Source organism: Haliotis cracherodii, unplaced genomic scaffold (assembly GCF_022045235.1).
Source record: "Haliotis cracherodii isolate W230 unplaced genomic scaffold, xgHalCrac1.p SCAF_11, whole genome shotgun sequence".
Taxonomy (NCBI): Eukaryota; Metazoa; Mollusca; class Gastropoda; order Lepetellida; family Haliotidae; genus Haliotis; species Haliotis cracherodii.
In genome coordinates this window covers 9,887,934-9,911,280 of record NW_027266266.1, presented here as the reverse complement: position 1 = coordinate 9,911,280, position 23,347 = coordinate 9,887,934, and the positions used below count along the sequence as shown (strand labels likewise).

Below are 23,347 nucleotides of genomic sequence, written 5' to 3'. Positions count from 1 at the left end.
CTTCTTAAACAGCCATCCAATTATATCGCAAACACTTTAGAGTCATCCGTTACAAGGTGTGCGAACCACTTACCTGGAGGTAGGTTCGTTTAATCATAATCAGAATCATTATAATCATAATCATAATTCGGGAAAAAAACATGTCAAACATGCGGACCTCGCTTTCGAATTGTCACGCTTGGATCCCAAGTACCAAGTTGTCCGACTCCCGCTTGTTCTTTGTGTCTTAGGTTTGGTACCTCTCAATCTGTTGACAGACTTTGGAGAGTACCCGGGTTTGTTACACAGGAATACATCCTTCCGACAGTCTGGGTAATGCAGAAGGCTGCAGCGTTGGGGAGTCTCAATATTCTCCGAAAAGTTCTGGGTGGGTTTGAATCTTTACATGAATATTTAAATTAAATTTAAATAGAATAAATTTATATTTAAATGGACAATAAATTTTATATAAGCGAAATTGTAGGTTGGTCTGTGTGTTAGCTTCTGTGTATTTTGTTCACATTTACATTCAGATCTAAATTAGAGTGAGTGAGTTGGGTTTAACGCCGCTTTTAACAGTATTCCAGTTATATCACGGCGTGTCTGCTTAATGTGGGAGGAAAGCCCGATGTGATGCAGGTCTCAGATGTTTACCACTTCGGTGAAACCCACGAATACGGGTATGGTGCTGACAAACCTAGAAACATAATTGGGGCGAACCGGTATAAGAACGTGTACCCACAATCATAGGTTTCTGGCGTGCCTAAGAGACGCAACTCTGCACAGTGAATTGCGGCGCATTAGACGACTGGGCCACCCGTGCCCCCTTTCGCTGTCTGGGCTGCGTGTAGAAGGGGCAGGGGCCCCGAGGTGATGATGAGCCTGACCAGCCTGACTGTGCCAGGATCACCTAAACCCTCTTTGCTGCATGTTTTAGTACATAATAACAATGTTGATTTTGTTGATGGCTTTGTACTGCTTGACGGTACAGAAATGGCCCAGACTTTTTGAAGGAGAGACTATCTGAACGGCCACTATATCGAGTTTATGTGCAGTGTGTTGAGATGTTCAGCAGTCCGTCGCTTGGATTAAGTCGGCTTCCGGAAACAGAAGGCTTTCTATTTGCTGCTCAGGACCAGTCACTTCCCACTCGAAACCGTCAATGTGTGATTTTTCATCAAATGTAAATATGAAATGTAGATTATGCAATAAATTAAATTAAATTGTCAAACACATTGTTAGTGGATGCCAAGCTTTGGCGCAAGCGTAGCATCTTAAGCGACATGATGGAGTGGCTCGATGTTTCTATTACAATCTTCGCCATGCTTGTGGTTTTGACATAGAGGTCCATCCATGGCATGACCAAGAATATGTATAGGGCGTCATGGAAAACGACAAAGTGGTTATGGTAGATAACAATGGAAGAAAGTACATAACATAAGTGGTATGGTAGATAGCTGTAAGAGAAAGTACATAACATAAGTGGTGTGGTAGATAGCTGTAAGAGAAAGTACATAACATAAGTGGTGTGGTAGATAGCTGTAAGAGAAAGTACATAACATAAGTGGTATGGTAGATAGCTGTAGGAGAAAGTACATAACATAAGTGGTGTGGTAGATAGCTGAAGGAGACAGTATATAACATAAGTGGTATGGTAGATAGCTGTAGGAGAAAGAACATAAGTGGTATGGTAGATGGCTGTAGGAGAAAGTACATAACATAAGTGGTATGGTAAATAGCTGTAGGAGAAAGTACATTACATAAGTGGTATGGTAGATAGCTGAAGGAGACAGTATATAACATTAGTGGTATGGTAAATAGCTGTAGGAGAAAGTACATTACATAAGTGGTATGGTAAATAGCTGTAGGAGAAAGTACATTACATAAGTGGTATGGTAAATAGCTGTAGGAGAAAGAACATAAGTGGTGTGGTAGATAGCTGTAGGAGAAAGTACATAACATAAGTGGTATGGTAAATAGCTGTAGGAGAAAGTACATTACATAAGTGGTATGGTAGATAGCTGAAGGAGACAGTATATAACATTAGTGGTATGGTAGATAGCTGTAGGAGAAAGAACATAAGTGGTATGGTAGATAGCTGAAGGAGAAATTACATAACATGAGTGGTATGGTAAATAGCTGTATTAGAAAGTACATAACATAAGTGGTATGGTAGAGAGCTGTAGGAGAAAGTACATAACATAAGTGGTATGGTAGATAGCTGAAGGAGAAATTACATAACATGAGTGGTATGGTAAATAGCTGTAGGAGAAAGTACATAGCATAAGTGGTATGGTAGATAGCTGAAGGAAACAGTACATAACATAAGTGGTATGGTAGATACCTGTCGGAGAAGTTGACATGGTATAGAAGCAAGTGTAATTAGGGATTACTTGTTTAATCATGTACTGGCTGCTTTGACAACGTGTGGAATTGAAATACAAAATATCCCGTACGTCTTTTACTTGTTGATCGGCCAAAATAACTGCGTCATAAAACTATCGCGAGTGTGTCTCGCTCGCTGTTTTCACAGTGCTTTCCTGCTCGCAAAACTTTTCAGACAATTTTTATATATATATCCTCTGGCATCTGCTTCGGGATTGACCATCTCCCTTTGTGACAAGATGTTTATAATGCTGTTACACACATACAGATTCCTCTAGCCCACTGTGTGATCGTCAACCAATTTGTACAGACCAGACCACATGCAGCACGATGAGTAACGTAGAGTATAAAATCACAAGAAGGAAACAAAAAGTAAAAGATTGTGAATAATAAAACCGTTGAAGCATCCAAGTCGACTTTCGCCTTTGATGAAAACGACCGCAATTTTTCATGTGCCGTGTGAACAATGACTTCTTCAAAGGGAATTGGACGTATTGAATGTTATGTTGACTGATATAGAAACTATCTGTTATTAATTTATATACCTGAATAGTTTACTGTGTGTCGACGCGGCATACACTTGGGATGTTTTGAGACAGAATGACTGGTCTCAGCTTTCTACTGCTGATATTAAAACTAATCTCAGGTAAGTAACAAACATAATATATATTTAAAACATCATTCTTATTTCTTGATGTGTTCTAAGAGTGTAGAAAAGCTTAAGCTGACTCGGGTTCGACATTCAATCAGAAGGACCACGTGTATATTTTTATTTTGGACAATTGCATTTAGTGAGGATACCATTTAGAGAGTTCATAGTTTCGAAGTTTGCAATTACATTGCTTATACCTCGTTTACTTGACATCAAGTTACAAAGATTTGTTCCTATGTTTGTTAAATATGGTAAGAAGGACGTATTTCTTAAGCATACTTATCAATGTGTTTGTTTGTTTGTTTGTTGTTAAATGCCGCAGTCAGCAATAATCCAGCTAATGACATCATGATTCACGCAATTGGGATACGATGACATGCATCAACCAAGTCAGCGAGCCTGACCACTCGATCCCGTTAGTTCAATTCAATTCAATTTCTTTATTCAGTATAAAGGCCACAGGACCATGTACAAGTAAATATTGATATGTAGAATATACATATTGGTGCAACATTAAACAAGTATTACAAATGGGATGAACGTAGTACAATACCCTCTTTAATATATTTACAGCATTGAAGTAAATCAGTTAGCTTGCCTGAGCTTATATGCTTAAATAACTGAGATTTACAACATATATTTGGAATGTGTTTCTGTCTGATACTATCATATAATGGACATGACAGCATAAAATGTAATTCAGTTTCAATTATGTTCTTACAAAAAGGACAAAATCTAAAATTAAAATCAATTCTTAATAGTGATAACATTCTTCTTAGTTCTTTACAAGCGATTTTTAAAATATACTGTTCAATAACAAATGCTGTTTTGAGTGACGAATAAAATTATAAATGTTTATACTCATTAACTTGTGAATGCCATGTTTGTATATAACAATCTTTAACTCTTTGTGAAAACTCACATATAGATAAATCAGTGTGACCAACAGATTGATTTTCCCATACAAAACCAAAACCATATAAATACAAAATATTCTTAATGTTAGTAGTCCATGTAACTCTTCCTACTTGATCTAATCTATATATCATGTTTCAACATTGACTAGGATATCTTTCATTTGACATAGTGGTTAATTTACAACAATATTTCAAACAATGTACATAGGTTTCACAATACAATTTATAGCGTCCACATTCACCCAAAATAGCAACATTTGTACAAGATTTCCCGACACAAAGTAAATATTTACAAAATTTAGTTTGTATGGCTTCTAAAACATACCAATTGTGGGTTCCCCATATTTCTGAACAGTAAAATAATATTGGTTTTATTTGTGTAACATTTGAAACAATATTGGTAAAGGAAGGGAGTTAAGTTTAATGTGTAATTGCTTAATGGGAATAAGAGCTTTATTAGCTTTTTGGACTAAAGTTTGCACACATTCTGACCATGATAATCGGTTTGAAAATACAACACCTGAATAACTATAATATGTTCCTATCTTTATATGTACATCATCATAAAACCATTTTTCAGCATTTTAAAGTTTCCACCATTTCGGAAAACTAATATTTCAGTTTTATCAAAGTTAACTTTCAAACCCCATTCTTTACAACAACAAAAAAGATAAAATATTAAGTTTTCTTTGCAAACCAATAACTGAGTCATCAAATATACATAGATCATCAGCATACAGCAATAAAATCTTCTCTGACAAATATACCTCTACCACCATACGTCTGTAATGAGTCTTCCAATTAATTGATAAACGTAGAAAATAAAAGAGGACTCAAAACGCAACCTTGTCCTACTCCACTAAGACATTCGAAATAATCTGATAAAGAAACGTTATCAAGTTTCACACAAGAAATTGTTTTTGCATAAAAATCACGTATCATATTCAACATCTTTCCACTGATACAATTTGTAGATAAAACATACCATAGCAAATCTCTATTCACCGAATCAAAAGCCTTTGAAAATCAACATATATACAATAAAATCTACCTTTTGATTTAGACAAGTATATTTGGATTAGGCACTGTAGAGTAAAAACATTATCAACTGTAGAGTATCCTTTGCGAATACCCGCCTGACACTCTGGTAATTTGTCATAAAAACATACAAGATCGTTGAGTATTTGTTAAGAATAAAAGTAAATATTTTCCCACATATGTCAATCAAAGAAATATAATTATTAACATCACCTGTACGTTACCATCACCATGTAAAGGAAATATAATACTCTTATGACCACTGTGGAGGATATGTCCCTTTCGTAAATATGAAATTGAACAAAATCTTAAGGTAAGGTAACAAAATACTCGAACCGCATTTGTAGACCTCAGTGGGAATGCCGTCAGGGCCAGGTGCTTTATTATTTTTAAAGATGAAATAGCAAAGGCGATCTCCTCTTCAGTTATGGGCTGGTTTATCATCCCGTTAGTCGCCTTTTACGACAAGCATTGTCACCTTTTACGGCATGCATAGTCACCTTTTACGGCAAGCATAATCACCTTTTACGGCAAGCATGGGTTGCTTTATCAATGTGAATCACACGTGTACACACAGTGATATGGGAGCTCATATGTTATAAATGTTAATCAATTATCATGAGTCACAACATCATCAATTTATATCAGATCAATATACCGCGAGACTTTGTTAACTCGAAGTCCGTATTAATAATCGTAGTTCGAGACAAGAAGGTGTAAAGATATTGAACCATACACGAACCGGTAGGAATTCTTCTGGTACGATTAAGTTCCATCGTTTTAAACGATCTCGAATTAAAGGGGTCGTTAACACATGTACATGTGTGGTTGCTTCTAACTTCAGCTAAAGATGGGGTTCGATTTATGCAACTTTAACGTCAAACATGAAAGCATAATTTTGAAATATAATTGCAGCCGATGCGTCTTTCAACTGTCTCCGTCCAAACCAGGAATGCCTGAATAATGGAACATGCTTGGAGACTGGTGCCTGCTCGTGTCAGCCCACCCACGAGGGTTTTGACTGTGGGTTAGACAAGGGTACGTTTTTGGTTGCTGAATATTGAGGTCGTAGTGGATTTATCACCAACTGGTGTTTTTAACGTGAGGGGTAGGTTTGAAATCCCATGAATCTCAAGTTGGCATAATGTGGAAGGTTCGTCACAAACTCCTATTTTGTCATTGAATTTCCAGTTTGAATCAGTTTGAAATAAATGCGACAAAAACATTTCCATAATCATACAAAATCTCTACTGAGAGAGTCCATAGTACAATTCCGACTACATCGTACGCATGGGTTAATGAATCTCTATCAGATAGTGATGTTGCCAGGTGTACGCGAAAAGGTGAGCGTGGCCTGCTCCAACACTGGCATCCGTCACAAACACATGCAAAAACAAGTCAATTGTTCACCTGAAACCCCAAGGGGACATATGGCACAAGCCAAATTAGGGAATTTCATTGGACACCATTTTTGTCACTGATACATCCAATTTGGAAATGTGTTCCACATGTCGACCATGAAAGAGAAGTATCGATTATCCATCGATAACAGATAAAGGCAACAACATAAAAGGCAAAATAGTGATGTAAATGGTATAATTGTATGAAGTTTCGTTTGTTTGTTTGTTGTTCAACGCCACACTAAGCAATATTCCAGCTATATGACGGCGGTCTGTAATTAATTGAGTCTGGACCAGACAATCCAGTGATTGACACCATGAGCATCGATCCACGAAATTGGGATCAATGACATGCATCATCAAAGTCAGCGAGCCTGACCACCTGATCTCGTCACTCGCCTTTTTACGGCATCCATGGGTTGCTGAAGACCTATTCTATCCCGGATCTTCACGGGTCAGATTGTATTTAGAGGTTATATTTGCATGTCTCCTTGTTGTTGATATTATATGTCTCATATATCACTTCCTAATCATACTTTACAGATGAGAAAGGAGCCGGCGACTGTGGCATCTCTAGCCCCTGCACTGTTGGCAATGGTGACTGCTACGACGACGGTTCTGGAATGAAATGCTACTGTTACAGTGACTACTATGGCTTGAAATGCCAGGAGGAACGAAGTAAGTAAATGTTACGTCACGTTACGTCAGGTCACGCTATGTCATATCACGTCACGTCACGTTACGCTATGTATTACGTCATGTCATGTTACGTCATGTCATATCACGTCACGTCACGTCACGTTACGCTATGTATTACGTCATGTCATGTTACGTCATGTCATGTCACGTCACGTCACGTTACGTCATATATTACGTCATGTTACGTCATGTCATATCACGTCATGTCATGTCATATCCCGTCACGTCACGTCATGTAATACCCCCATCACACCAAACTAGTTCTCAATACGTTCGTGAAAATGTTGTCGAACGGGCTCCAAAAGTGTGTGAACGTAGTGGAAGTAGTAGCAACTATTGACAGTCTTTTTACGAACTTCATGGACGGGCTCGGACGGGGAGGGTGCTCTCAAACTTTGAGTCTGCTCAAAATATTATCCCGTCCATCCCGTTCTGCAATTAGTCGGATTGACAACGTACTTTAAACGAGAAAGACGCATTACGAACGGAATTGCCGTACTTCGAACGGAAATGCCGTACTTCGAACCTACTAGGGACGTGTTAAGACGCGGTGCAGTCTGACATAAATTTCAGTACGTGTGCACACCGACCGGGTCCACTTCTCTTTGGAGGCATGATGTGTACAGCTCGGAGCCCTGAACTTGAATGAAGACTGGCTATAACGCGCTCGGTATCCATAGGAGTCGGGCCAGGACAGACCAGGACGCGAATACACACGCATTTGGGAAGAGATGAGGACGTACTGCGAACGAGTTGGTCGGGTTAAGAATAATTTAGAACTGGCTTGGACGTATTGTGAACGAGGTAGAACGAGGTTGAACTGGTTGAGAACGGCTACGGACGTGCTCGAACTGCTTCGAAACGTTGTCCGGATGAGGTAAACGGGCACTTTTTACACGATCTGAACTGGATACAAACGGACTGCAGGTTGGCTAAGAACACGATAAGAACGAGATAGACGTATTGAGGACTGTTTTATGAACGAACTAGCATCGTATTTTACGCCAAACTACGCGTTCTACCGTGATCACAGCCTAGATCTAGATCTAGTATTTTGTTTAGAACGGGGTAGAACGGGATAGACCTACTTTGGTGTGATGGTAGCATTACGTTGTGACTCGAAATATGTTCACCTTGCAGCGAGTGGGTTCCCGGTAAGATGGGATGATAATGGTAATGCGAAAACCTTCTAGCGTCTCACGGGCATCTTTCTTCACTCCATAGGTAGATCATTATGGAAATTGAATGTACAATGTCCGTTGACCGGGTAATAGTGTAGCGCCATTGTATGTATGTATTTATTTCTTCTCGGTTTTTTTCTTGCGCGGGCCCATCAGTCAGTGTTATATTTTAGCGTGTTTTGTACGATATTAGCAACCAATAACAAAAGAAACAATGTCAAGGACCGTAAAGAGTACATGTATTCCAAACACGACCAAACCTAATACACGATGGCTTTTCTCGAGGTTCATGAAGTCTTTCATACAGCATGGGTTCCCTTACAGAGATTACATCGGAATTACACAACAGAATCTATAATGTGTGCTTGTCCATCTTCCCAAGGCAAGAGTTAACTGACTATAAAAGTCCAGTTTCCACCCTTGCCGAACTAGGCTGGAATTCCTGGGCTCGATCGTAGCGCCACCATTGGCTATTACCAGTTATGTACCTTCTAAGCCTCTCCTATGGACCAATCAGATTCCACCTCTCGTATCACTTGCGTTTGCTTCATAGAAAATGTTGGCGCCCAGTCATAACGATCTGATCGATAATCAAGATCTATATTGTGATAAAACGGGTCTTACATCGCGAAATGCATCAAATTACGTGAGCACCTTGATTAAAAACATGAAAAGATTTGGAAAATATCTGCTGACAACGAGTTGGCGGTGCAGATGCTTTGCAAATCCTGCAATCCACCGAAATATGCACGACAGTTTCCGAACCGGATTTCGATTTCGGTGCGCGAATGAGATTGGACTATGCACAGACTCGTTAGTCCAGCCAAAATGTAACTCCATGATACCAGCCTAGTTCGGCAAGGGTGGAAACTGGACTTTCAAAGTCAGTTAACTCTCTTGCCTCGGGAAGATGGTGCTTGTCATGTATTGGTAATTAAGACTCAACAGGAGAGCTCATCATGATCAGACTAAGTTTATTCAGCCATGTGCTCATTCCAGGGTGTCTCCCAAAAGTTGCACAGGCAAACTCAACTGAATGGTTGTAATGAAAAGTGGGAATTCACTGAAATGCATCACATCCTGACATATTCATCACACCTTTAATTATGGATGGTTGGTTTGTTGTTTTGTTGTTTAACGCCGCACTCAGCAATATTCCAGCTATATGACGGCGGTCTGGACCAGACAATCCAGTAATTGGTATCACGAGCATCGATCCAAGCAATTGGAATTGATGACATGCATCAACCAAGTCAGCGAGCCTGACCACCCGATTATGGATGGACTAGGTCCCCAGTAACCTATCCAGATCGTAGGAGGGGTTTTAGTGGATAGGGTGGCCAGACTGAGTGTTAGCATCTCTTCGTAATCCGATGGCGAGGATCTTTGCTCATAACATCAATCATTGGATTATCTGGTCCAGACAATTATTACAGGCCTTCGTCATATAGCTGGAATATTGTTGAGTGCGGTCTTAAACAACAAACAAACCATCCGTTGCCTAAACGGCAATGGCGTCAGCTAACATTCTATTAATCTGAGTGAGTGCGTATCGTTTTATTCCGCTTTAATCAATATTCAAGCAATATCACGGCGGGGGATATCAGAAATGGGCTTCCTACATTGTACTCAAGTGGGGAATCAAACCCGGGTCTTCGGCGTGACGGGCGAACGCTTTAACCACTAGACTACCCCATCTCCCTTAATAATCTGATATGTTTGTATTGCAGTACAGATCCTGTGCACAGAGGATCACATGGTCATCGGCTTCAACCCCTACAACAGCAACAACTACAGCGGCATGACCTATGTCGAGGGCAAGGCGGGCAGCCCTGAGTGCCAGGACAAACTCATCTCGGGCGTGAACGCATCCATCCACATCCCCAACAACTGGGAGGGACGCTATCTAGACGTCGAACACTCGAACGTTGTGTGCGGGGCCATCACCCCTGTTCGCGTAAGTTAAAAACGGCTGCATCCGTGGGTGGTTAGACTAGGTCTTGGTCCATGTTTGTCGTAACAAGCGACCATGGTTGTCGTAAGAGGCGACTAACGGGATCGGGTGGTCAGGCTCGCTGACTTGGTTGATGCATGTCATAGTATCCCAATTGCATGGATCGATGCTCATGAGACCCGTGAAGATTCCGGGGGTAGAATAGGTCTTCAGCAACCCATGCTTGCCGTAAAAGGTGACTATGCTTGTCGTAAAAGGCGACTAACGGGATCGGGTGGTCAGGTTCGCTGACTTGGCTGATGCATGTCATCGATCCCCATTGCGTGGATCGATTCTCATGATATTAATCACTGGATTGTCTGGTCCAGACTCGATTATTTACAGACCGCCGTCATGTAGCTGTAATATAGCTGAGTGCGGCGTCAGTTTATAATATGACTTGTACCATATACATGTAGCTGGAATATTGCTGAATGCGGCGTTAAACAAAAAACAAACAAATAGACTTCTCTGAGGAGGTAAGTCTTCAAAGAGGAAAGGAAGATGTCAGTGTTAGTGGAAAATCTAATGAAGAGAGGTAGTGAGTTCCACAGAGTCGGAGAAGCGACTGGGAAAGATATTTCACCCAAATGTTGCTTTGGTGCCTGGTACTGTTAAAAACATGTGATCGGCAGAGCGTAGGTTGCGACTGGGCTTCTGAATTTAAATTAGAGTTTGGAGTTTGAACGTACTGTGGATATTCTCGTATTCGACGGAATACACAAGTCATTAATCTTGAACCTCTTTTGTATGGCCGTGTCATTCACGGACTGATGGGATGTAATACAGTCAAGTCCCGTTAATCCGACATGGTTGGTTGCATATGATTATATCGGATTGACGAGTATGTCGGATCGTGTCGTGATCGAAAATTGGACAACTACACGATAGATAACGATACAAACGGATGATAAAAAAAATGAAAAATTGAAATTATTCATATTGTGTGTTACATTTTTAGTGGAATATGTTTTCTAATCATGCAACCTTTAAAGCTTATCACAAAACAACTGTCACGAACTGTATGACTGATTCAAAATACTTTAAAAAGCATAGTCTGGAATGGGAGTCGCCCGTTTGAAAGAAAGCTGTTCTTAGTGGATAACGTTGACTTCCTGTTAGTCATGTCATTGGTCGGTCATAGTTCGCGAAAGGCTGTTCTGACCTGTAATGGGATGTCCTGGGCGATAGCGAGAACTTGTATCTGATTTCATGAGATTGAGGTAATTTAAGCATGTGATTGATCCTGTTTTCTGTGTTCTGTCTTGGAAATAATAATAAATTTATTTCTGGGACTAAATTAGAGAATAACCCACGAGGTACGGGTGATTACGGAAAATATGTTCCGAGCTTTAGCGAGTGACATATTTTACGTAATCAGTCGTACCGAGTGGGTTATTCTATTTATTACCCATAATCAAATTAAAGACGTTTCAAGTGAAAAAAAAATGTCAACGATCAAGAATCAGCTGTTTTGTATCAATCCGCGTGTGAAAAACCACTGTCCATTCACTCCAATTGCATTGTTCAATTAACGTGTTGTTACGCGTGAAAAATGTAGTTCTGTTGAAAAACCTGCAAAGATCCCCATTGTTGCGGTCCGATTTCTGTCCGATTTACACAGCGTACACTATCTAGCATTGATAAAGAAGACAAGTTTCCAAAAAGGTTCATCAGGTTTTTTAATCAAGGCTTGTTTTGACAAGATCTCGTCACTGACAGAAAGCCCCCGTTGTGCATCGGCAGAGACATGCATTTCACATTGAGAAGAGGAAACACGGAAAACCTGTAACAATTTTTATGTGTCATTTGAAAAAATGCCAAAACCTATAACAACAACATAGACGGAATGTACAGAAGTCTTGTTTGTTAGAGAAAAGTTACGAAAAGAAGGTAAACTTTAAGAAGTACGATTGTCGTCTCGGTGTCGCCTGTCGGAATGAATGACCCGACTTGACCCAGATATGAGACAGCCGAAACCAGGAATGACAAGAGAACCGGCGTTACAGTTCAATCCGGACAAGTTTAAAGAACATCGTGTGTAATTTGAGACAAGTGTGACTGATTGGAAACATGTGCATGTGGGATTTTAGGTGGACTTGTCAAACGCGCTTATCGAGTGGCCACAGACAGATGGGGGGACTTTGTTGAAATGTTGATGTGATTCATAATGGTCGAATACCTGCTGATAAATTATCTATGTCTATCTGGAGACGTGGTGCCAAGTTGTCCGCATTCACGGAGTTCATTTAGTTCAATATCGGACACAGGATCTGCTCGTTTGGGTAAGTTTTCTTTTCCTTGTTTTTTCATTATTTTTGTTTTGATTTCAAAACCTCTCCGAGTTCAGCAAAGTGCATCGATTTCGCAACCAGATGGTGGTAAACTTGTCGCTAAGGTAACACTCTATGCTAGCCTTGATCTTCAAAGTAGACATTTCGAATTCTGAACCGTCTGATGTGCATGCCGAAATGATAAATTTGCAAAGAATAATGTTTAGTTGCACCTTTCCTGTGTCATTACCCTTTAGCGCCGTACTGTGCTGACGCCGCTGTTACAAAAACGTATATACATTGTAAAAAAAATGTGTCACGTTCTTATTTCTTCACACAGCCTTACAAATTTCTTTAATGTTATCTTTCGGAAAGTCTAAATGTTATTTTGATGCCATAGTTGAAAGTGTGAGTAGTCATATTTTTCGTGCTTTTCTTACCTGTATATATTTGTGAACTAAGTTCATGTCAACTTGTCAAGTTTAGTCTTTTTCATTGCGTTTTCATTTTCATTGGCAGTTATCGATGTCATCATCGTTCACCAAGGCAAATCTGTCTATACAAAGTCCGGCTTTTGGATTCGGGTGGTCGAAAAATTCATCAAACAGCAAGCCCTCTAACACAGACGCAAACCACTTGGTGGTGATGATCTTGGCGCCATAGAAACAGTTTCTGGCAACATCACAATCTGAATCTTGGAACTTCACTCTAGCCATATGCAGTTTTGACAACAAAGACATTAAATGTGTTCAGAGGTTGAATTATACGAATAACTCTTCATGTCAGTCAGATCTCCGTCCGCTTTAACGAGGTCATTTACTTTGACAGTGTCAAATGGTCAGCCATGTCTGTTTACAAACAACGCAGACGTAGTTTTGGTTTTTACTGTAAAATGAAAATCATGTGAAATAAATGAAAAGAAAATGTGAAATCATGTTGTTGATATAAAACTATGTTTCTTGTCTTGAAAATCTCGAATCAGTGAGATTGTAGCACGTGAAACATTTGAATAAATGGCATGGATTTGTGATCGAATGGGATGAGAAAAAAAAAGAACCGTTGTCCAATGAAAACTGAACTTTGTTCAACTGACCAATCACCTTCGAGAATCACTAATTGATAACTGTGCAAATATCAAAAAGATATTACACTGCATATTTGAGCCCATATGGGTAATAATGTTAGTCTAGTGTTGTAGGCGTTGATATTGCTAAATGCGCTCGTACTGACTGCGTCTCCGCAGAATGACACCCGGATGGAGTACACGAGGAAGCTGGTTGTCCAATACAACAGAGACTTCCTGACCGCGCTGGACGAGAGGTTCTCCATCACATGCTTCCTCCCTATTGCCAACATCTCCATCTCAAACTCCATCTCCAAGGTGAACACAGGCAACATGTAAGTATTGAAGTCGGTGTGTGTGTGTGTGTGTGTGTGTGTGTGTGTGTGCGTGTTTGTGTATGTATTTGCGTGCGTGTATGCGTGGGTGTATGTATTTGCGTTCGTGTGTGTGTATGTATGTGTGTACGTGTGTTTGTCTGTGTGTACGTGTGTGTGTGTGTGTGTGTGTGTTGGCGTTTGTGTTGGCGTGTGTGTTGATGCGTGCGTTAGCACAAGCGTCGATGAATGAGTAGGTATTGGTTCGTAAGTAACCACCTGTGTCTGCGCGTGTGAAAATATTGGTGCGAAGTCGATCTTTGAGTCATTGTGAGTAGGTATTGGTCCGTAAGTAAGTAAGTGTGTCGATGCGTGAGTTGGTATTGGTGCGTATGTCAGCACATGTGTCGGCGCGAGTATTGATCTTCGGTGTGAGTGGTAACTGGTGCGTTGCGTTAGCACGTGTGTCGCAACGCGAGTCGGTGCGAGTAGGTATTGGTCAGTAAGTAAGTGCTTGTGTCGATGCGTGAGTTGGTATTGGTGCGTAGGTATGCATGTTAGTCGACACGCGAGTCAATCTTTTAGTCATTGTGAAGAAAATTTGGTGCGTAAGTAACTTCGTGTTTCGGTGCGCGAGTAGTAACTACCGGTACAAGAGTAGATAGGGAAAAGGGGCGGTGGGGTAGCCTAGTGGGTTAAGCGTTCCCTCGACACGCCGAAGACCCGGGTTCGATTCCCCACATGGGTTCAATGTGTGAAGCCTATTTTTGGGACCCCGGCCGTGATATTACTGAAATATTGCTAAAATCGGCGTAAAACCACATTCACTCACTCACTCACGATATGAATTTAAAAAACACCATTGTGGTTAAGGTGATTTATTTATCATTCTCTTTATCTTGTCTACTTGGCTTCTCTACTTTTCTACTTGACTTATTTCAAATTCCTGATTTTTTCCAGAAACCTGAAGACAGTGGTCCGAGAGGACGCCATTAAACCTGTCGTCCTTTACATATTCGCTGATGGAGAGCTGGTTGAAGTCAACACGCCCATTGAAGTGGGTTCGGATCTGCTTCTCTACTTTAACATAGCAGGAGGTATGTATGTGTCAGGGACCAGTCTTTTAACATAGCAGGATATACGTGTTAGGGACTAGTCATTTAACATAGCAGGATATACGTGTTAGGGACTAGTCATTTTACACAGCAGAAGTTACGTCTTAGGGACCACTCACTGCACTTAGCAGGATGTATATATGCGCCAGGGACCAGTCATTTAAGATAGCAGCGTGTCAGGGGCCAGTCATTTAACATAGCAGCAGGTATGTGTCAGGGACCAGTCAGTTTACATAGCAGGAGGTACGTGTCGGGGACCACTCACTGCACTTAGCAGGAAGTATACTTCAGGGACCAGTCATTGAAAAAGCAGCAGGTTCGTGTCAGGGACCACTCACTGCGCTTAGCAGGAAGTATCCGCCAGGGACCATTCATTTAACATAGCAGGAGGTACGTGTTAGGGACCAGTCATTAACATAGCAGCAGGTACGTATCAGGGACCAGTCATTAACATAGCAGCAGGTACGTGTCAGGGACCACTCACTGCACTTAGCAGGATGTATACGTCAGGGACCAGTCATTAACATTGCAGCAGGTACGTGTCAGGGACCACTCACTGCACTTAGCAGGAATTATACGTTAGGGACCAGTCATTGAACATAACAGCAGGTACGTGTCAGGGACCACTCACTGCACTTAGAAGGAAGTATGCGTCAGGTACCTGTCATTTAACATAGCGGGAGGTACGTGTCAGGGACCACTCATTTAACCCATTTAACGTAGAAGGGGGTACGTGTCAGGGACTACTCATAACTCATCTAACACAGTAGGGGGTACGTGTCACGGACCATTCATTTAACTCATTTAACATAGAAGGAGGTACGCCTCAGGGACCACTCATTTAACTCATTTAACACAGTAGGAGGTACCTGTCAGGGACCACTCATTTTACTCATTTAACATAGCAGGAGGTACGCCTCAGGGACAACTCATTTAACTCATTAAACACAGTAGGAGGTACGTGGCAGGGACCATTCATTTAACACATTTAACACAGTAGGAGGTACATGTCAGGGACCACTCATTTAACTCATTTAACATAGCAGGAGGTACGCCTCAGGGACAACTCATTTAACACAGTAGGAGGTACGTGGCAGGGACCATTCATTTAACACAGTAGGGGGTACGTGTCAGGGACCACTCATTTAACTCATTTAACACAGCAAGAGGTACATGTCGGGGACCACTTATTTAACTCATTTAACATAGAAGGAGATACGTGTCAGGGACCACTCATTTAAATCATTTAACAAAGCATGAGGTACGCCTCAGGGGCCACTCATTTAACTCATTTAACATAGCAGCAGGTACGTGTCAGGGACCATTCACTGCACTCAGCAGGACGTATGCGTCAGGGACTGGTCATTTAACATAGCAGCAGGTATATGTCGGGGACCACTCATTTAACATAGCAGGTGGTACGTGTCAGGGACCACTCATTTAACTCATTTAACATAGCAGGAGGTACGCGTCAGGGACCACTCATTTAACTCATTTAACACAGTAGGAGGTACGTGACAGGGACCACTCATTTAACTCATTTACCGCAGTCAGACAATATCTGGGTATATTTAAGTAGTGTCTACGTGTCTGCTCTTATCGCCTACAGAGTACAAGTCCATGCGGATCCTGTCAGGGGAGGCTAACAACATGCAGACCAACGGCAGCAGGACCCTCCGGCTGATAGAGAACAGGTACTGCTGAAGTCTGTGAGTGTTCTTGAACACCACAATCAGTGGCAATATGTGGTCGCACATCAGGTGAGGCTAACCAACGTCGGTCTCGGAGACCGGTTGGATGGGTGACTGCGTTCAGCAGCTTGACTCCTGAGAGTTTCTAGGGCTTCGGTCCTGCCCCACTCTGAAACACATGTACCACATGTGGTGTCTCCTTGGGCAAGTGACTTGGTTCGAAATGTGCCTCTGTTCACCGAGCAGTGAGTGGGTACCCGGTAGGATGAGATGGTAATGTGGCTGTGAACCTTCTAGCGCCTTACGGGCAGTTTGGGTTGTACACTTCCAAGGGAGTTGAGAATGAAAATCGACTGCTCACTGATCCATTGACCGGTGTTACAATGGTGTATCCACTTGGTGAATGCACTCATTGTTATTATTGATTATTACTATCAGTGACGTAAATTATCGAATCTGGAATCGGCAAACGAGTGGCTAATAACATCAGCAACCACTCACTACGTCGTAACATGATGCCACACCGGGTCATACAATGTAACCTTCAATTCTCAGTAGTCGGACATAAGACCTACTCTGTCCAAGGCTCCTGCGATCAGGCTCCGATTTCTCAAAACAAACTTCAAACAAGATTTTCCTGGCGCTTCTCTCGGAAGCACGAAATTCGTTTCCCACCATGTGTGTCATGATATTGGTATTTTAATAACTTATCAACTGCGAACGGAAACAAGTTATCTATTCCCGAAAATACTGGGTATAAATTATTTGTCCTCAAAATTTACAAAACCAACAAATAATTAACCGGAGATTCTTGATGTTCTAAAACATTACGGGATGCGGGTAAAAAAACATTTGTTTCCCCCTTTCCTTACAAAAGGTGCATGTTTTGAAACGCTGGTTGGAATATTCTGAATAAAACCCAACTCATGTTTCATGTTTCATTTTGAAATGTTTCTTTTTTGTTTGTTGTTTAACGCCGCACTCAGCAATATTCTAGCAATATGACGACGGTCTGTAAATAATCGAGTTTGGCCCAGACAATCCAGTGATTGACACCATGAGCATCGATCCACGTAATTGGGATCGATGACATGCTTCAACCAAGTCAGCGAGCCTGACCACCCGATCCCGCTAGTCGCCTCTTACGACAAGCATAGTCACCTTTTGCGGCAAGCATGGGATGACCTATTCTACCCCGGATCTTCACGGGTCTATAATCATGTATCAGCCAGACAACGGACCATTTCGGAATAAAATATCAGTCACCATTAATGTTCCCAGCTGTGTCCACGCCGATGCTTTCTCCGTGATCAAGGAAGCGCCGTATCTGGACACGAAGAACGACAGCAGTTTAATCGCCTTCAAGCTCACGGCGTTCAAGTTCGTCGGCAGCAACAGTGTCTCCTTCCGCTTCAGCATCAAAGTGTGCGTGAGCATCAACAAAGCCGACTGCGAACCTGTAAGAACACCTTTAATATCATAGTATGACTCTATATTATCTCGGTATCGGTAAATCTCGTAATCCACACACCAGTACCCTGTCGACTGTTTACTTGTGCAAAGCTGAGCACAATATTTCATCACTTGATCAAATACAAGACTCGTTGCGGGTTGTCACGACTACACGTTATGTTTTTTATGATAGTTTCATGAATGTTTTTTTATGTGGAATTACCCCTACTTCCATTCGAAATTGATTAGAAAATAACCCATTTGTTTAGACGAAGTCCCTTGACCCAAACTAGATCGTATGCATACTGATTATGCACAATGTGATTTAAACCACATAATCCACACGTATCACACCACAAAATAGCCACATCGCGATCATATAGAGTAGCCTGCCCTTGTGTCGCTAATGACAGGTACTTTATTTTCCGAACTCGGTAAAGAAAATCAGCATCGATCAATCCTAATTGATGCGTTTTTAAAGTTGACCAAAGAACAAGAAACATTTGTCATGGTTAATGTTAGTAAGCGTTTGCCATTACGATCCATTAAAAATCAACTACCGCGATGATACAGCGTACCATGCCATTTCATTTACATAACATTCAGGTAGAACGCAATGGGTAGACACGAGGGCACGGGTGGCCCAGTGGTCTAAGGCGCTGCAATTCGCTGTGCAGAGTTGTGTCCCTTGGGCACGCCAGAAACCTATGATTGTGGGTTCGAATCCTGGTTCGCCCCGATTATGTTTCTAGGTATTTCCCGCATATTCTCACATTCCTCACGTCATTTAGCGTGCCTTGTCTCCAAATTCCGATTGTCATGTGTCTCCCACTTTTGGATGCACCTGCGTTTATCTGCACTGCCTGGTTACATCAATGGAGAAAAACTAACTAGAAAAAATAACGTCTTCCAATATATGACGTCAAACGTTGCGAGCACATATTCTAATATCCAGGAATGACGTCATGATAGAACAATGTTTTTCTCGTGAAATAAACCACGCTTCGGTCTTCATTGCTCTTTGCGATTCATCGCACTTTTGTCTTATATATTAAAATAGTGTTGTATAAGTAATGTTTTTGAAATTAACAATGGGGGGAGGTTTTTTGGGGACAGCTTAATTCGAACACTATGGTATTCACCCTGAATATCGACGTGGCTACCTGTGGCGTCGTTGGTGGGTTCCTGGTAAATCAGTATGACGGTCGTGCGTCAGTGGCTGCCGTCGTTTTCGTTTGTGAAAACAGCTCTCCCAAAGTGCGAGATACGCGCTTCAAGTTTAGTAATGTCCATAGGGTGTCCTTCATTGGGTTCATCCACATTACCCATGATGCTTTGGTTCGCCAACAAAATGGCGTCTTGCCTTCCGCGTGAACAGAGCAAGAATGAATAAAGTGACGTCACGTATTAGTGACGTCAGCGTCATGTTTGCTTCACATGACTACTATGTTTGCGGTTTGCTGTGCAATCATAGGTTTCTGGCGTGTCCAGGGGACGCAACTCTGCACAGCGAATCGCGGCACCTTAGACCACTGGGCAACCCGTGCCCCCTGTACGCCCTATGAATAAAAGGTGCTGTAAAATATAATGGAAACTTCTATTTAGGAGCAGAACAAGGACTTATTTTTATTTGCCATTCGTATTTACCATGTCACCTCAGTGTGACAATTCTATGTCAAAAGCAACCGTTCACATAGTCTGAATCAGGCAGGCTTATTCGTAATGTGTACAGTGAAAAGGAATGAAACGAACTGCACATGTAATTGATGGAACAAATATGTTTCACAAAAAAAACATTTACAAAATATCAAATTAAAAACATATCCCGACGCATTAACATGGGGTCCATGTTACCTGAAACACACGTATTTACTTTGTGCCGCCTTTCAGTTTTGATATTTATCAGAAGCCTATGACAGAAACACGTCTTCTGTATCCGCAGGTTGACTGTTCTCCTGGTAAAGCCAATGGCTTCGGTCGGAAGAAGAGGAATGCGCCTGATGAAACTACAGTAGAAGGCGTCATCAAGATCCGTAACCCGACCTTGATTACCGAGAGAGGTGCGTTTGTATCACGCTGTACCAGTTCCTTTGTGTCTCCGACATCATTCTGTACAATGCACAAACATTATGCACATCGTAATACAGATGGTGGCCCCCGTGAAGATCGAGGGTAGAACTGGTCTTCAGCAATCCATTCTTGTCCACCGTGAAGATCCGGGTTAGAATTGGTCTTCAGCAACCCATGCTTGCCGTAAGAGGCGTTTAACGGGATTGTGAGGTCTCGCTGACTTGGTTCATGCATACCATCGTATCACAATTTGCATGGATCGATGTTCATGATATCAATCACTGGGTTGTTTGGTCCAGGTTTGATTATTTACAGACCGTCATCTTAAAGCTGGAATATTGCTTGGTGCGGCGTTAAACAACAAACAAACAAACAAACAGATGATGAATGCGGTATACCCGGGTCTGTCCGCAGTAACATATATTTGTCGTAAAAGGCAACTAAATCGATCGAGTGGTCGGAGTCGGTGACTCAGTTGACTGTGTCATGGTACCACGACGGCTCATGGTTTTGCTTTTAATTTCAATCGACCCGTGAAGATTCCTGATTAGAATAGGTCTTCAGCAACCCATGCTTGCCGTAAAAGGTAACTATGCTTGTCGTAAAAGGCGACTAACGGGATCGGGTGTTCAGACTCGCTGACTTGGTTGATACATGTCATCGATCGATGGTCATGATATTAACCACTGGATTGTCTGGTCTAGACTCGATTATTTACAGACCGCCGTCATAAAGCTGGAATATTGCTGAGTGCGGCGTTAAACTACAAACCAAATAAACCAAAACAAATAATATTCATCATTAGTTTGTTTGGCCCAGACTCGATTATGTACAGGCTGCTGTAACATATAAACAACAATGAAAACAAACCAATACACAATCCTGGTTATAGGTATAGTAATGGACTGTAACGTGGGTGAATGGATGCTGGCCTGTCAGATACGTCGGTTTCTAAATATGTTTTAATGTCGCCAGGCAAACCAATAGTTGATAGAAAGGACAAGGGTCCGTGCCGTCGCTAGAATTGACTAGGTCATACATTTTGTCCGATTGACCCTCAGTGTTGTCGACCAAGAAAACATGACTTAAAACTCTGTTCTTGGTCCAAATCTCAACAAATGGGCTATAAAGATGCAGATACGTAATAGTTGGTTTAACGAAATAATTGGTTTAACGTAATAGTTGGTTTAAAGTAATAGTTGGTTTAACGTAATAGTCTGTTTAAAGTAATAGTTGGTGTAATGAAATATTTGGTTTAACGTAATAATTAGTTTAATGTAATAGTTGGTTTAACGAAGTAGTTGGTTTGATGTTAAGTTGGTTTAACGAAATAGTTGGTTTAACGCAACAATAGTCCTGCAATATGATGGCTGTCCTTAAATAACTGAGACTAAATAATCCAATGATTGATATCATGAGCAACGGTCCAAGCCTTTGAGGTACGATGACGCCAACCAAGTCACCGTGCCTGACCACCCAATTAATTTCAGCTGCTTGGGATCAATTCTATCCCAGAATCTCTACGGGGACAACATAACTATATGTTGACGTTCATTAAACAAAATTCATAGTGTACAGGAATCATCCCAAATGCATTATGTCCAGAACGTTGCAGGAATCTTACGTCGTATTTTCACCTTACTGAAACGGTCATTCCACATGCCTAGAAACGCATGGATCGACATCGAGTAACACATTCGTAGTGACTCTCGCTTTGGCATAACTGATTTACATTTATAAAATTAACATTTTTTTCATATATCAATGTTGAAATCTGAGAAGTATAAATGCCGGTAGACGCTGTTGCTAGATTGACAATGTCAATCAAGAAAGGGAGGAGCTTGATGATATCGTTCTTTCCAAGTAAATTCCGATGTCAAATAACGACGTTATTTGGACGGAAAAACGATTCTTTGAAAGCGTCCAAAAAACGTCGGTTTTTCCGTCTAAATACGGACGAAAACGACATTTTCGTGTTTGCAGTGTTAGTGTGTGTGTGTGTATATGTAAGATTAACCGACACTGGTCACACTGAGCGTGTGAAGGCAATATATATGCGTGGAAACAAATATTCGAATCTTCAAAATTTAATTAACATGAATCTCATATTGATAATAGAGTCAACAGTCTAGTTAACGAAAGCTGACAATGTCGCAAAAAATACCCGGATAATAGAGTTGTGTATTGATTTTTTAAAGGTGACGACGGATATTGCACACTGCCAGATGAGGTAATCGCCACACTGATTTCAATGGCCGTGGTCATCTTCATTCTGATGGTAATGTCAACGGCCCTGCTGGCGAAGAGTGTGATGCGCCATCGTCGGAGCCGCTCCAAACTCAGTGGTTCTTCCGGATCAGTGTCAGGAAAACCTCCGCAGTCAACAAGCTCTGTACATTAGAAGAAGTGTTCCCCAATTCCGGGGTCCATGGATATTGATGTTGAATACTTACTAGGACTATGACGGGAAGATAAAGTCCTCGAATACCCGTGTTTCAAAAGCCGGGCCGGACTCCCGAGTACCCGATTTTAACGATAATATGCTACATAAGCAACAGTGTATATTTCTGTCTCAGAATAGTCGAAATAAAAAAGGAGTCCAAAAAACTATACCGTTTCTCTTCCTTGTCGGCATGGCAGGTTTTTACATAGCCTAAATGTATTTCTTATGTTTAACCCTTGATAGTCACGATATGGCTGAAATATTGCCGATGTGACTTCAAATTTTAACTCACTCACTCAACCTTTGTCAAGGGCTCGCCTACCTCTCAGAGCGCTAGATGTGCCTGTGTAACTGAAAATGATATTGTAAACCAACATGTGCATAAGACATTATTTCGTAAAGGGACATATCAACAAACAGCACCAGAAATTTCTCACACTCGAAACGGAAATATTTATTGACATCTGTTTAACCTTAAAACCATAAAAGAATACATTCAGTGAAAGAAATAATTAATACACTATGATTTGTGTTTAGTTGTGTTGTGAAGAATAAGCGTTGGATGATCACATTTGTTCGATGTGCCCGATCATGAATTGTTTCCCCTTTGCTCCGAGAGTTATCTTCTTATTCCAGACGCCTTTGCGACGTTGAACCTCACACATATTACTGCTTACGTAGT

At 41.3% G+C, this 23,347-nt stretch overlaps 1 protein-coding gene across 1 annotated transcript; it reads left to right on the top strand.

The window, feature by feature from the left end:
* Positions 1–2,964: 2,964 nt before the first annotated feature.
* LOC139455368 (EGF-like domain-containing protein 2) lies at positions 2,965–22,623 on the top strand. Its single transcript, XM_071236925.1, has 10 exons — positions 2,965–3,010; positions 5,887–6,009; positions 6,915–7,049; positions 9,982–10,208; positions 13,761–13,915; positions 14,855–14,991; positions 16,619–16,703; positions 17,982–18,159; positions 20,095–20,212; positions 22,421–22,623. Exons 1-10 carry the CDS (start codon positions 2,965–2,967, stop codon positions 22,621–22,623), a joined length of 1,407 nt encoding a protein of 468 aa, XP_071093026.1.
* Positions 22,624–23,347: the final 724 nt, after the last annotated feature.